General features: G+C 37.4%; 1 protein-coding gene and 1 pseudogene across 1 annotated transcript in view; one reads left to right on the forward strand and one right to left on the reverse strand.

Annotated features, from left to right (window-relative positions):
* Positions 1-8,208, forward strand: part of LOC102864698 — a 13,803-nt pseudogene extending 5,595 nt beyond the window's left edge.
* SWT1 (SWT1 RNA endoribonuclease homolog (S. cerevisiae)) overlaps positions 1-16,320 on the reverse strand; it is a 147,069-nt gene that overhangs the window by 46,362 nt on the left and 84,387 nt on the right. The window contains exon 15 of the mRNA XM_006901321.1: positions 13,243-13,374. Coding sequence (XP_006901383.1) covers positions 13,243-13,374 — 132 coding nt within the window. The remainder of the gene's footprint in view (positions 1-13,242; positions 13,375-16,320) is intronic.

Consider the following 16,320-nt stretch of genomic DNA (forward strand, 5'->3'; position numbering starts at 1 on the left):
TGCAATCTTCAGAGTCTCTTCTGACATCCATTTTGGTCTTTTCTTCCTCTTCTGTCTTTGTAATGACTGTTTGCACTCTTCCTGGATGATACCTTTGTCATCCTCCCACAACTCATCTGGTCTTCGCTCATTAGTGTTCAAGGCCTCAAACCTGTTCCTGAGATGATTCTGAAATTCAGGTAGGATGAAATTAAAGTCATAATACTTCCTGGATCATTTAATATTCTGCCCAAAGCATCCTTGATTATAGCAATCTCCAATATAGATACCAAATTAATTTTTCAAAGATATTGAAAAAGCAACTGTCAAGTTTATTTGGAGGAAAGATATCCCAAATAAGCAAAGTACTCTGAAAACAAAAACAAAAACAACAACAACAATTAAGTGGGAGGTATAGCACTTTCTGATCTCAAAACCTGCTACACAGCTATAATAACCAAAACTACATAGTTCTGGAATAGGGACAGGCACACAGACCAATGGAAAAGAATCTAGATCCCAGAAAACACCACGTATATATGGTCAACTGATAGTCAACAAGGAAACAAAACCTATCAAAGGTCGGAAAAACATCCTCTTCAAAAGATGGTGCTGGCAAAACCTGCAAAAGCTGAAACAGGTTCCACATCTCACGCCTATACTGTATACACCATATAGAAAATCAACTCAAGGTGGATCAGAGACTTGGAAATAAAGGCCAAAACCATAAAGATTATGAGATAAACTGGAACCAAAGTTAGAAGGCCTAGCCTATGATATAAAGAGGCAGACAAATACAGCCAGTACAATATGGGGAGGGCAAAATTGATGAATGAGACCTTCTAAAGGTTAAAATCTTGAGTGCATCAAAAACTTTTCCCAATAGGGTAAAAAGAAACCAACTGACTGGGGAGGGGTGTGGGAGAGAAATTGGCAATACCATCTCAAACAAGAGTCCCTTAACAGAAGCTTACAGAATACTCCTGGGCCCCTACAAGAAAAAGACTGATAATCAAATTATAATATGGGCAAAAGACGTGGAAAGACTTTTCACAGAAGATGACATTTGGATGGCCAACAGACACATGAAGTACGATCAAAATCACTGGCAAATCAAGACCAAAACGAGAGACTATCTCACCCCAGTAGCAGTGACAAAGTTTAACAAGACAGCAAGCAATAAAAGTTGGAGAGGTTGTGAAGAGGTTGGAACGCTCATACACTGTTGCTGGGAATGTAAAATGGTACAACTACTCTGGAAGGCAATTTGGCATTTCCTCAAAAAGCTGAACACAGAAATTCCGTAGGACTCAGTTATTCCACTGCTAGGAATATACACCAAGGAAACTGGAATTGAGACACAAACAGATTTGTACAACAATTTTCACAGCACTGCTATTTATCACTACAAGAACACAGAAACAGTTCAAATGTCCAACTACACTCAAATGGACTGAGAAATTGTGGTACATTCACATGATGGAATACTATGCAGCATTCAGGAGAAATTATCTGGAAATAAACTTGGGAGAAACTAGAGAGCATTATACCGTGCGAACTACCTCAGTCTCATAAGGATAAATACTGCATAAGACCATTCTTGTAAAAATAGAAGGATAATACACACCCATGTTTATTGCCACATTATTCACAACAGTCAGTTAATGACTGTTAAGGATGATGGAAGAATTGATGCCTTTGAATTGTGGTGTTGGAGAAGAATACTGAATCTCCCATGAACCACAAAAAGAACAAACAAGTAAGTCTTAGAGAAAGTGTAGCCAGGGTGCTATTTGGAAGCAAGAATGATAAAACCCATATTTAGGGCATGCTTTTAGGAGGGGCCAGTACTTGGAGAAGGACATCATGCTTGGAAAAGTAGAAGGTCACGAAAAGGAAGACCCTCAATAAGACAGATCAACACAGGTGATAATGTGCTCAAGTGTATCAGGAAAGTGTGGATGGCGCAGGATAGGGCAGAGTTCAGACCTGTTGTTCATAGGGTCACTAACAGTAACAACAATTAAAAAATAATTCAAAAGACATGTTGCATTGAGGAAAGCTGATGTCAAGGACTTCTTTAAGGTGCTAAAGAGCACAAATATTAGTTTAAATATTAAGGTATATCTTAACTCAGCCTTGGTATTTTCAATTTTTTTGCATCTGAAAGCTGGACAATGAATAAGGAAGACTGAAGAATTGATGACTTAAAATTGTGGTGTTGGAAAAGAATCCTGAAGACACTACTGACTGCCAAAAGAATAAACAAATCCATCTTGGAGGAAGTGTACCCAGAGTTCTCCTTAGAAATAAGGATGGTTAAACTGTCTCCTACATTGGGTATGTTTTCAGGTGCAGCTATCCCTGTTAAAAAAACCCATCATGCAGGAAAATGTAAAGCCGTTGAAAGAGAGAAGACCTCAATTAGATCAATTAACTCAAAAACTACAACAATGGACTTGAAAAAGTATGACAGAGATGACAAGGATGGTGCAGGATAGGGCAAGGTTCAAACATATTGCTCATTAGCTCACTATGAGTCATAGGTGACTTGAAGGAACACCACTTGTCCACTTTATCCGCCTATTTGTTGTTTTCATTCTTCCGTCTTTCCTATCTATTCTTGTATTCGGAATTTATCCCTTGTAAATGCACTTCTTTTTCTCTTCTATGGTTAACACTTAGGAGTTCATTCCTTCCCCAGTTATTATTGATTACTTTATGTCATTGTTGTTGTTATGTGCTGTCCAGCTGACTGCCACCCACAGTGACCCTATAAACAGTAGAACTGAACTCTGCCCTATCCTGGCCGTCCTCACCACCTTCAATATAATTCAGTCCATTGTTACAGTCCATTATGTCAATTCATTTTGTTAAGAGTCTTCTCTTACACCAACCCTCCACACCACTCTTACTGAATTCCCAAAGTATGTGAGATCAAGTTTCACCATCCTTGTCCTCAAAGTACACCCTAGTCATACTTTCTCCAAGGCAGCTTTGTCTATTCTTTTCACAGTCTAAGGAATATTCAGTATTCTTCTCCAATATCAAAACTAAATGTTACCTATTCTTCAGTCATCCTTAGTCACTGTCCAATTATCAGATGCATAGCAAGTAACTGAGAAGGCTATACCTTTGACCAGGCACTCCTTAGTCTTTAAATTGGCATCCTTGCTCTTCAGCACTTTGGATAGATCAGCAGATAGAAGTAGACAGCTCATGTGTCACTTTATAGGCCTGTGTACCAAAATCAGGGTTCCAGAGAAATGTCTGTGCTTCATTTACTGTGCAAAGGAATTTGATTGTGTGGATCACAACAAATTGTGGCTAACCTTGAGAAGAATGGAAATCCCAGAACACTTGATTGTGATCATGTGTAACCTATACTTGGACCAGGAGACAGTTATCAGAGCAGAGCAAAGAAAACACCGCATGGTTCAGAATTAGGAAAGGAGTGTGTCGGGTATGGATCGTGTCTTCAAATATATTCAATCTGTATGCAGAAGAGATCATTGAAGAAGCTGGACTTTATGAGGAGGAATATAGCATCAAGATTGGAGGAAGACTCATCAACAACATGTGTAATGCAGATGACACAACCTTACTTTGCTAAAACTGAGGAAGGCCTGAAACATCTGCTACAGAGGGTTAAGGACTGAAGTTTGCAATATGGATTGAAGTTCAACATCAAGAAAATGAAGATTCTCACCACTGTGACAATTGGCAGCACCATGATAGATGAAGAAGAGACTGAGATTGTTAACAATTTAAATGTTCTTGCTTCCACAATCAACACCCTGGTACTAGCAGTCAAGAGAGCAAAATATGATTTGAATTGGGAAACTGCTCTTCGGGACCTCTCCAGAATACTAATGAGCAATGATGTAGAGACTAAGATGCATCTGATCCAGGCCATGGTCTCTGCAATTATCTCCTGTGCATCAGAGAGTCAAACAATGACCAAAGATGACAGAAAAATTAATACTTTGAGTTGTGGTGCTGGGAAGAGAATTGAACATACCATGGACTACCAAGAGAACTAACAGATATGTCTTGGAGAGGGGAAACCATGCTGCTCCTTGAAAGTAAGGATTCTGAAGCTCAATCTTACATACTTTGGGCATGTTGACAGGAGAGACCAATCCCTGGAGAAGGATATCATACTTGGAAAAGTGGAGGCAGAACACAGGAGAGGAAGATCTCGAATGGGATGGACTGACGGAGTAACTGGGGTAATGAGGGTAAGGAGTGTCAGAGACAGTGAGAGTGGCTCAGGATAGAGCAGGGCGGGTCTCTGTGAATTGTAGTCAACTCGATGGCAAATAACAACAACAACATTATAAACTGTTTCATAAAAAACCAAAAAGCTGTGCTGCTAACTCAAAGGCTCAAATATACCAAATGCTCTATGGAAGAAAGATGGCAATCTCCTTCCATGTGATTTACTGCTTCTAAAAACTTGCTGGAGGTCAGCTAGGATTCATTTCAGATTTGATGCCACCTAAAAGCAACAACACACTAAGTATTCTACATGTTGTTGCTGTTGTTATGTGACGTCAAGTCACCTACGACTCATAGTGATCCTATGTATAAACAGCCCTAAACTCTGCCCTATCCTATGCCAATCTCACCATCTCTGAAACACCTACCTCCATTACCCCAGTCACTGAATCAATCCATCTCATTGAGGGTCTTCCTCTCCTGTGCTGCCCCTCCACCCTCCCAAGCATAACATTCCTCTCCAAGGACTGGTCCTTCCTACAACATGTCCAAAGTAAGTCACATGAAGCTTCAGAATCCTTGACTCCAAGGAACAGCCTGGCTTCACCCTCTCCAGGACAAATCTGTTTTCCTGGCAGTCCATGGTATATTTGGTACTATTCTCCAGCACCACAGCTCAAAGGCATCAACTCTCCTTCCATCATCCCTAGTCATTACCTAGCTCTCTGATGAATAGCAAGTGATTGCAAAGACCATGGCATGTATCAGGCACCCCTTAGTTTCCAGACTGACATCTTTGCACTTCAGCACTTTTAGAGAGGTCTCTAACCACAGACTTTCCCATCGCAATACATCTTTTAATTTCCTGGCTGCTGTTGCCAACAGTGTTGACTGTGGATCCAAGCAAACCAAAACTGTGAACAATCTCAATCTCTTCACCAACCATTATGATGCTGCCAATTGGCCCAGTGGTGAGAATCTTTGTTTTTTTGACATAGAGTCTCAATCCATACTGAAGACTGCAGTCTCTGACCTTCCACAGCAAGTGCTTTCAGTCCTCCTCAGTTTCAGCAAGCAGGGTTGTGTCTGTCATCTGCATAACACAAATCATTGATGATTCTTCCTCCAATCCTGATGCCACATTTCTCCTCACAGAGCCCAGCTTCTTGAATAGCATGTTCTGCATAAAGATTGAAAAGGTATGGAGACAGGATAAAGCCCTGGCATACAACCTTCCCAATTTTGAACCATGCAGTGTTTTCTTGCTCTGTTCTGACAAATATCTCTTGGTCCAAGTACAGGTTTCACATTAGCATGATCAAATGTTCTAAGATTCCCATTCTTAGAGTTAGCCACAGTTTGTTATGATCCACTCAGTCAAATGTCTTTGTATAATCAATGAAACAAAGCTAGACATTCTTCTGGTACTCCTTGCTTTCAGTCAAGATCTATCTAACATTAGATTACTTTATTTTATTCATACAGTAACCTTTTAAGGTGAGTACTACTTTATCTTGACTTAACTGATGAGGAACCAAGGAAGAGTACTCAACAGTACTCAACAACAGTAAATATAAGGTTTTAGTATTAAAATTCGATCATTCTGATTCTCAATGACCTATTCTTTTTAAATTATTATATAGTATGATTATAAACAATATCATATTAATTCTTTTATAAATTATATTCTATATTATATTCTAATTTTTGTTGCTCATGTGGAGGACATATACAGCAAAACACACATCAACTTAACAGTTTCTAGATGTACAATTTAGTGACACTAATTATATTATTCAAGGAGCCCTTGTAGCTGAGTGGTAAGGAATTGCACTGCCAATCCAAAGGTACATAGTTCGAATTCACCAGCTGCTCAGCACGAGAAAGATGGGCAATTTAATCCTGTGCTATTTACTGCCTCTGAAATCAGACTGCAGGGTTAATTAGGATCAGTTCGGACTCCACAGTACACAACTATGATTATATTCTTCAAATTTTGCAACCATTCTCATTCTCCTTTTTTGGTATTATTCTGATTTATTTGCAAATTTTGAATAAATTGTTTTTTACAAAAGATTCTTCCTATTTCCTTCACCTCACCTCCTCCTTCAATAACATTAACTCATTGTCTATGAAGGTTCCTATCTAATTTTTCAAGTTACTGTTTCATTTTCATTCCATAAAATAAAATGGATGTCAGAAGAGAACCTAAAAATTGCACTACAGTGTTCAAAAGGGCAAAGATGCTGAAGCAAAAGAGCTGAACACAAGTTTCCAAAGGGTAGCTAGAGAACACAAAGCAAATAAAGTTGTTATAACAGAGTGTGTAAAGAATTAGAACCAGAAATTCAAAAGGGAAGAACTTGCTGACCATTTCTCAAGCTGAAAGAAATGAAAATCTAATTCAAGCCTTGAGTTACAATACTTAGAGATGCTATGGGTAAAATCTCGAATTATCCAGGGAGCATAAGAAGAAGATGGGAGGAATACATATAGAATCACTGCACCAAAAAGAACTGGCCAATCCTGAAATATTTCAGGAAGTACCATATGTTCAAGAGCCAATGGTTATGAAGGAAGACGTTAAGGCTGCACTGAAGTCACTGGCAAAAAAATAAGGCCCAAGGAATAGATGAGATACCAATTTCCATGTATCAAATTACAAATGCAGCAATCCAAGACGTGCACAGTTCGAATCCACCAGATGCTCTGCTGGAGAAGGAGGAACAATCTCCTCCTGTAACAGTCAGATCTGATTTGACAGTACACACACAAAAAATAATAAAATTTTTAAAAAAATTTACAAATGCAGCCCTGGATGTGCTCACCAGTCTATGCCAGGAAATTTGGAGGATTGTTGTCTGACTCAAAGAGAACCATATTTTTTCCTATTTCATATTCCCAATAAAAGTGATACAAAGATCACCTTTCTTGAGGAAGAAAAGAAGAATGTGGAAATTACTGAACAATATCATTACTATTATATGCAAGCAAAATACTACTGAGGATAATTAATAAATAGCTACCATAGCACATAGAGAACTGCCAGATGTTCAAGCTAGATTTAGAAGAGGCTGTGATACCAGGGATTACACTGCTGATGTCAGATGGATCCTGGCTAAAAGCAAAGAATACCAGAAAAATATCTATTTGTGCTTTATTCACTATGCAAAGGCATCTGATTATGTGGATCATAACATATTATGGTTAACATTCAGAAAAATGGAAAAACCAGAGCATTTAATTTTGATCATGTGAAATTTAGACCAAGAGGCTGTGTGCAAACAGAGCAAGAGAACATTATACGGCTTAAAATTAAGGAAGATGTACATGAGGGTCATATCCTCTATCCAGATCTAGTCAATCTGTATGCAGAGCAAGTCAATTAAGCAGCTGGACCCTATGAATAAGAATGTGGCTTCAGGATTGGAGGCTCTTCAATAACCTTAGGTGTGCAAATGACACAACCCTGCTTACTGAAAATGAAGAGGACTTTACATGATTGCTGCAGGAGATCAAAGAAAGACTACAGCTTTCAATATAGATTGCATCTTAATGCCAAGAGAACAAAAACTTGGCTGCCACTATGGTTGTTGTTGTGGTTAGTGTGCTGAACTCTTCGGCTCTGCAAGCCTCCTCCTTGCCATTTAAAGGAAGTGGACATTAAAGAAGGACCACTCATTGGAATACAGATGTGTGCAATCCGCCAAAATCCGAGTGAAATATCCAGACCACGTTCTGGTGCCTGTGGTAAAGGTCTCTGGCTCTCAAATTGCTGACACTGATAAACAGAAGTACTTGGTCCCATCTGACGTCACTGTGGCTCAGTTCATGTGGAAAAGGATCAGTTCATCAGGGAAAGGATCCAGTTTCCCTCAGAAAAGGCCATTTTCCTCTCTGTGGATAAGACAGTCCCACAGTCCAGCCTAACTATGGGACAGCTTTATGAGAAGGAAAAAGATGGATTCTTGTATGTGGTCTACAGTGGAGAATACTTTTGGCTTCTGAGGGTCAGCACTGGCCTGGGTACACCGTTCCTGTTCCTGTACCTTATAAACAGTCATTTTCAGTTATGATACCAGATCTTCTAGACAAAAACCTGTAAGTGCACTTGTAACACAATTTACTTCTTAAAATATTGGAAAGTTTTATTTCTTTAAACTGGTAAATTGTTATACAGGGTTTAAGTTCTTAATTTTTGTGCTGTGTGTTCATAGCTATATTCCCCAGGGAACTTGTTACTCTGGGAATTCTATTTAATGACGATACTTCCCCAGTGAAATGAGGTACAAAGGATATTAAAATGAAAGAAAAGGAGATGATGCATTTACTATGGATTATGTTTGAAGTGTTAGATGACTAAGTATAAAGAGCATCCAGATTAAGTCCTTAGTTGGAACACTTGCTTCACTATATTCTGGTCAACTGCTAATCAGGTTGGACTGAGCTGAGCTGATCTGTTCTTCTTTCTGAAATCTATTCAAGTAAATAATTAACAATAAAACTTGTAAAGAAAAAAAAACCCTTCTCACCACTGAATCAATATACAACATGACAGATGAAAAAAAAAGATTGAAACTGTCAATGACTTCATCTTAATTGGAGTCACAATCAATACACTTAGTACTAGCAGAAGATCAGAAGACACTGCCCTGGAAAACTGCAGTCAGAGACCTCTCCAAATTATTGAGGAGGAATGATGTTAGTTTGAGGACTAAGGTGTGAATGATTCAAGCCATCATGTATCTTGTCAGTCACTTGTTATGCTGCTGAAAGCTGGGCAATGAATAAGGACAGAAAAGAATCGATTGATGCCTTTGAACTCTTGTGTTGGAGAAGAATATTGACCATCCCATAAACTACCAAAATAACACACACATATTTGAAGTAGGTGCAGCCAGAGTGCTCCTTGGAGGCAATGATGATGGAGCTTCATTTCACATATTCTTGGCATGTTACTAGGAGAAGCTATTCCATGGAGAGAAATGTCATGCTTGCGAAGGTTGAAGGATGGCAAAAGAGTGGAAGATCCTCAATAAAACGGGGTGACATAGTGACTGCTGCAATGGACTCAAGTGTGTCAGAGATGGTAAGGATGGCACAGGATAGGACAGGATAGGACTGTTCAGATCTGTTGTGCATAGGGTTACTATGAGTAATACTCGACAACACCTAACAACAATAATAACAAGGAGACAGCCAGTATAAATATTTTGATTTAGTGGAAGTTACCAGTCATAACGTAAAACTAGTAAAGGGGCATTCTATTTGACTTCACTTTCTTCTGAACTTGGTTTCTGTGAATCTGATAAATTTACTAAGTGAAAATTCTGAACTTGTAGACTTGGGGATGAGACAATGCACCTGTGACTATCCAATCACACTGGTAAAATGCAAAGAAGCCAGGTATATGTTCTATTTAACCATGTACTTACAGATTGCTTGCTATATGATACTACTACTTTAATATGATGCATAAAAAAAAGCAAAATAGCATCTTACACTTTAGAGAGTTTACAGTCTAGCTTCTATTTAAAACAGGTAGGAGTATTAACAAAGAAGCAATTACACAAAGCGGTCAGCACTGATTGCTCATTATGAGGAAAAAGATGGGAAAATTTTTTTCACTGTATATTGCCTTTTTAAAATTTCCTGAGTGCTATCAATATTTTCTTCTGTAATTCTTATGATTGATAATTGTTTAATAGTTAAAAATCAACCCTCATAAAGAGTCCAATAACAATTCCCAGATTACATGAACTAGTACTAGACTTCTATTAAGAATAAGGTTATTGTTAGGTATCATCAAATCAATAACGACTCACAGCAACCCTCTGAGCAATAAAACCCTGGAGGTACCCTGTACCATACTCATGATCTCTACCATGTGCAGGCCCACTGTTGCAGTCACTATATCAATCCACCTTGTTGAAGTTCTTCCTCTCTTTTGTTCACCCTCTATTTTCCCAACCTCGATGTCCTTATTTATGGGCTGGATCGTCCTGATAACAAGCTAAAAGGATGGTGAAACTTTGTCTCCCTTACTTCCACATACCTCCTGACAACATGTTCAAAGTATGTGAGATGGAATTTCACCATCCTGGTCTCTAAAGAGCACTCTGGTTGCACCAGTTCTAGGGCAGAATTGTTTGTCTTTCTGATCGTCCACGGTATATTCAGAACTCTTCTCCAAAACCATAATTCAAAGGCACTGAGTCTTCTGCCATCCTTATTCATTTCCAATTTTCAGGAGCCTATGAAGCAACTGAATGTGGCTTGTATGTATCAGGGAGCTCTGGTGGCCCAGTGGGTAGAAGCTAGACTGCAATCCTGAAGGCACGTCATTCACATCTACCAGCAGCTCTGCAGGAGGAGGATGGACAACATCCTCCCTTGTGACTAACAGTCTCTGAAAACCTACCGGAGGTTCAGGTATGGGGTTGTTCTGACTTGACAGCACACAACAACAACAACAGGGGCACCTTAGTCATTAAATTGACATTATTCTTGCTCTCTGAATTTTGAAGAGGTCCTTAACAGCTTACATTTCCAATGTTTTATGTCTTTCAATGTCGTAACTTCTGCTACCACGGGTGCTAACTATGGATCTAAATAAAATGAAACTGCTGAACGTTTCAGTCTTTTCTCCATCAATCATGATGTTGCCCATTGATGAGGAATTTTGTTCTCATGATATTGAGAAGTAATCTATATTGAAGGCTTTAGTCTAATCTTCTTCAGTAGGTGCTTCAAGCCGTCTTCATTTTCTCCAATAAGGTTATGTCATCTGTTATTACGTAGGTTGTTAATGAATCTTCCTTGAATCCTGATGCCACATTCTTCTACATATAGTCCAGCTTCTCAAATGATTTGCTCAGCAAACAGACTGAATGGGTACAGAAAAAGAATACAAGCCTGATGCGCACCTTTCCTTATTTTAAACCATGTATTACCATGTTCTGTTCTAACAACGGCTTCTTGACCCATGTACAGGTTTTATGTGAACATAATTAAGTATTCTGGAATTTCCAGTCTTGTTAATGTCCATTTAGTCTTTTTATGATTCACAGTGGTCCATGTCTTTGCACAGTCAACAAAATAGAATATTTTCTATTATTCCATTTTTATCCAAGTTACATCTGACAACAATGATATCTGTATGTCTGTCAAAAATTATTTAAAAATACATACTGCATTATATCGTTTTAAAATAATTTGAGCGCTGAAAGAACAACGTATATTTTGAAACATGTCAAGTATTAACACCAAATTCTAATTCACTCCCCTAAGGCTTCAATCCATTGTGAAACCTGCTTTATGCAGATGATACAATCTTGCAGAAAACAAAGAGGGCTTGAAGCACTTACTAATGAAGCGCAAAGGCTACAGTCTTTAGTATGAATTAAACGTCAACATAAAGGAAATAAAAACTCTCACAACTCAACTAGTATGAAACATCAAGAAAAATGGAGAAAAGGCTGAAGTTGCCAAAGATTTTATTTGGGTCCACAATCAATATCCATAGAATTACCAATCAAGAAATCAAATTATTTTATTACAATGTGCCTATCTGCTCTCAAAGATCTTTTTAAAGTGCTACATAACAAAGGTACCTGTTTAAATAACAGCTATGTGTGCATATGAACGTTGGACAAAGGATAAGGAAGACAGAAGTATTGATACCTTTGAAATATGGTGTTAGTGAAGAACATTAAATAAGTATTCCAAGAGAATAAACAAATGTGTGTTGAAGAAGTGCAGCCAGAATGTCCTTCAAATCAAGGACAGTGAGATTTAATCTCACGTACTTGGGGCATGTTATCAGGATTGGCCAAACTCTGGAATGGACATCATACTCAGAAAAACAGGTCAGTTAAGAGGAAGATCATCAATGAGATAAGCGTACACAGTGACTGTGACAATAAGCTTTAGCACAGGAGAGACTCTGAGGATGGTGCATGTCAGAGAGGGTTGTATACAGTGCCACTGTGAGTTATATTCAACACAACGACACCTAGCAACCACCACCCTGTTCATAATATAATGCTGGTACTAGTTCATTTAATAATTCAGGAATTGGTATGGAACACTTTATGTAGTTAGGCTTACTATGTGTGTATGTACATCAGATATTTGTAACCTAGGAATTGACTGTATTCATTTTAAATATATCTTTAATTCAAAAACTAGGTTTTTTTAAAAGGCCATTTTTAGTAGTTTATTGTTAATAATGAAGAACGCTATAGGGAATCAATCTTTTTATTCATAACTTCCTCTATTGTAAGCTCATGAGAAAAATCAAGTTTTAAGGAAATTTTACAAGCATTGTGATTAGTTTAAATGTGGCATCCAATCACTCAAAAATTTCTTGAAAGGCTTGTTAAGTATACAACTTGCTTACTTCACAAAATATCTAGACATAATTTGACTCCAGTAAATCCAGGATAATGTCTAGGATTTTGTATTTTTTTCCCCTATATGCCTGTTATTTGGCTGAAGGTTAGGCCAAGGTTGGCAGTTCCAATCCACTCAAGCAGTATTGTGAAAGAAGGACCTTTGCAAACTGCTTCTGGAAAACTATAGCAGAGAAAATCCTATGGAATTCAATTCTACTCTAACATGGAGTAACCACAAATTGTAATCAATTTGACAGAAACAGGTAGGTTTAGTTTTTATGATGTGAAAATTTATAGAGAAAATTATTCACATTAATAATTTTAACATATATTAACTTTAATACGGTAGTGATAATAATTTCTGCATATATTTATTCAACAACTGATAACCAAATCCTTATTAAATTCCAGGCACCATTCTAGGAGATTCAGCAAAGAACAGAACATTCTTTATGGAAAAAAAAAAAAAGTAGAAACACTTTGGTAGTCCAAACTGAAAACTGTTTCCCTGCAGAGTCAGATATATATGAATCTATGTATCATTAGTTTATAAAAAGTTGTTAGAAGACTCAGCATCTCTGAAAAACTGATTAAGTATACAAGAAGAAATAAAAATATGAAACTTTAAAATTAATAAATTGTTTACCTTTGAATTCCTTCAAGAATATCCTTCACAGCTGCCATTAACTTTTGGAGATAAATAAATGCTTCTTCAAATGATGCTATTTTTGAAGTACTCGGAGCTGAACTAGAGCTCAATCTTTGAAAAACATCTGTGCTAAAATAGAAAAAAGAAAAGGCATTCATCAGTACACATGCATATTTACTGCAATACAAATACTGCAAAGGATTTATAAGCTTTAATTGTCAGTATATAAATAATGTTAATATATTTAAATCAGACATAAAAGATAGTGACATCAAAGTCCTGGCTCCCAGACACAAAAAGGATCTAGGTCAGAAACATATTGGTTTGGAATAATACTGTTAAAGCTGTAAGAATAATATTTCACTCCAGAAAACCCAGGAGATGGTGGAGGGGAATTCCCTCAACTAAAATATGAAATAATTTGTTGAAACTGAAAGTTATAAATGTTTATATACTTATTCAAGTAATTATACTTCTAGAAATCCATTTAAATAAATAATAGTTATTTTCTATAGGGAATTGATGCCTTTGAGCTGTGGTGCTGGAGAAGAATGTTGAATGTATCATGGACAGCCAGAAGAACAAACATGTTTGTCCTCAGAGGGTGAAGCTTGGCTGCTCTTTGGAGGCAAGGATCTGAGGCTTTGTCTGGCATATTCTGGACATGTTGCAAAGAGGGACCAGTCCTTGGAGAGGGACATCACACTTGGAAGGGTGGAGGGAGAGAGAAAGAAAGGGAGACCATCAATGAGATGGAGTAATACAGTGACTGGAGTAATGAGGGTAGGTGTGTCAGAGATGGTAAAGTTGGCAGGGCTGTTGTACATAGGGTCACTATAGGTCGCAAGCAACTTGAGGGCACATAACAACAACAATTAGTAGCACCCTAAATGTCAATATGTTGTTGCAGCTATTAGTCGTCATGGGGAATAGAACAAAACAATTCTCAGTCGTTTATTAATCTTTACAACCTTTGGCATCTATGAGCCAATATGGCAGCCAATTGACATAACACTGAACAATTATTAAAACAATGTTTACACGATCAGTAAAATTTTGGTTTTTAAAAAATTTAGTTTTTTAAAAAACATCAAAAATAGAAAAAATATTTTTATAATAACAAACTACACAAAAAAGCAAAATACATGTCTAAAAACCAAGCAAAGTGTACATAAAATATTAATAAGGTTGATAATGGTTGCCTCATGCAGTAGCTCTATCTCCAAGTCGGTACCTTATAGTACTTTCCAAGGCATTTTTTTTATTGTGGCAAAATATATTTAAATTCATCATTTTGCCCACTTTAAAGGATACAATTCAGTAACATTTAGTAAATTCCCTGTGTGGTACAACTCCCAGCACCATCTAGTTCCAGAACACTTTTATTACCCAAAAAGGAAACCTCTTCTCTCTCATTTCCTCCTATCCTTCTACTCCAAGTATTTAACAACTTAACAACTATGCTTTCTGTCTATAGATTTACCTCTTCTGGATATTTTACATCAACACAATTATTATGCTAGCTTCTTTCATTTAGCATCATGATTTCAGTGTTCACTCATCTTGTAGAATGGAGCACTGATGGCCATAGGGAGCTGCACTTCACACACAATGTCCACATCTCTCAAGACAAAGATGCGGATCCTCCCCCCATGCAATTTGCAGCTTCTGAAACCCAGTGAAGGGTCAGTCACAGAGTCAGTTCCAAATAGGTAGTAATGAGAGAGTTGTGGTATAGTTATAATCCATATCATATTCTGGGTCATGTGGTAATTCTCTTTTAATTTTTCAAGGAACCACCGGAGTATCTGCCACATCAGCAAAGCCATTTTTATGTTCCTAGAAGCATGAAGACATTGAGGCCTTCCACCAACTTTTGCAGTCTGATATTGGCAGAACATTAATAATAACTGATGGCTGGAACGCAGAAGTTGGAAATTAAGAAAGATGGGTAGTAAGAAAATATAGACATGGTGGCTGGAGATCAAATGCTAGAACTTCATACAATCAATGATTTATTTATTACAAATACCTTTCTTAAAAAAAATAACTGACAAGTATAGGCATAGATGTGACTTGTCCACAAAGAGACATCAAAAATCATGAATAAAATTGACAATATTGCTGGAAAAAGTCATTGGAGATGTTCAATATTGACTTTTTTTTTTAGGTTTTTTTTTTTCCTTCCCCCTTTATTATTATTTTGTGTGCGTGTACCGTCAAATCAGATCTGACTGGTACAGGAGGACATTGCGCCTCCTTCTCCGGCAGAGCATCTGGTGGATTCGAACCGTCAATATTGACTCTTAAAACCAAGCCACAGGTTGACTGTGGTACAGATCACTACTCACATACAAGTCAAAACTGAGGATGAAGAAAAATAAGTTCACAAGAACAAAAATACAAACTTAAGTCTATCCCAATTTAAACATCACCTAAGGAATATATTTGATATACTGAACAATAATGACCAAAAATCAGATGTGTTGTGAAATGACATTACTCATAGAAAGAGCAAGCAAAGAGGATAACCAAGATATGGATAAAAGTAAAAAAGGGGAATGAGAAGAAGGGCAGGGGACCAGCAAGTGAAGAGGGAAGGCAATCACTAAGAAAACAGCGTTTGGGGAAGGGGGCAGGTGTGAAGAAATTAGTAAAGAGTCAATGTGGACTTGAAAGGACTGGGTAATAGTAGGCATAGATCAATCTTGTAAAACACAACGTATATGAATGATTATTTGAAATGTCATGTGAACGTCAATGATACAAAATGTTTAAGAATTTTGTACGCAAACAGAAACTAAATAAAGTGGGGGAGAAACTGCATATCAAATATCTGATAGAGTTTATATTTCGAATATGCAAAATATTTGTATAACTCAATAAAATTAATACTTTCTAATTTGAGGAAAAAAGGGTTATTGTGAAGACATGAAAGAAATGAAAGATCAAAACAGATGCTCGAACCACAACAAGATAAAAGTAAATAATCCAATAGAAAAATGGGCACAGGATATGAACAGGCACGTCACCGAAGACGACATTCAGATGGCTAACAAACACATGAAGAAATGC

The sequence above is a fragment of the Elephantulus edwardii genome, unplaced genomic scaffold (genome assembly GCF_000299155.1).
Source record: "Elephantulus edwardii isolate Elephantulus edwardi_28Jun2011 unplaced genomic scaffold, EleEdw1.0 scaffold00318, whole genome shotgun sequence".
NCBI classification, from domain to species: Eukaryota; Metazoa; Chordata; class Mammalia; order Macroscelidea; family Macroscelididae; genus Elephantulus; species Elephantulus edwardii.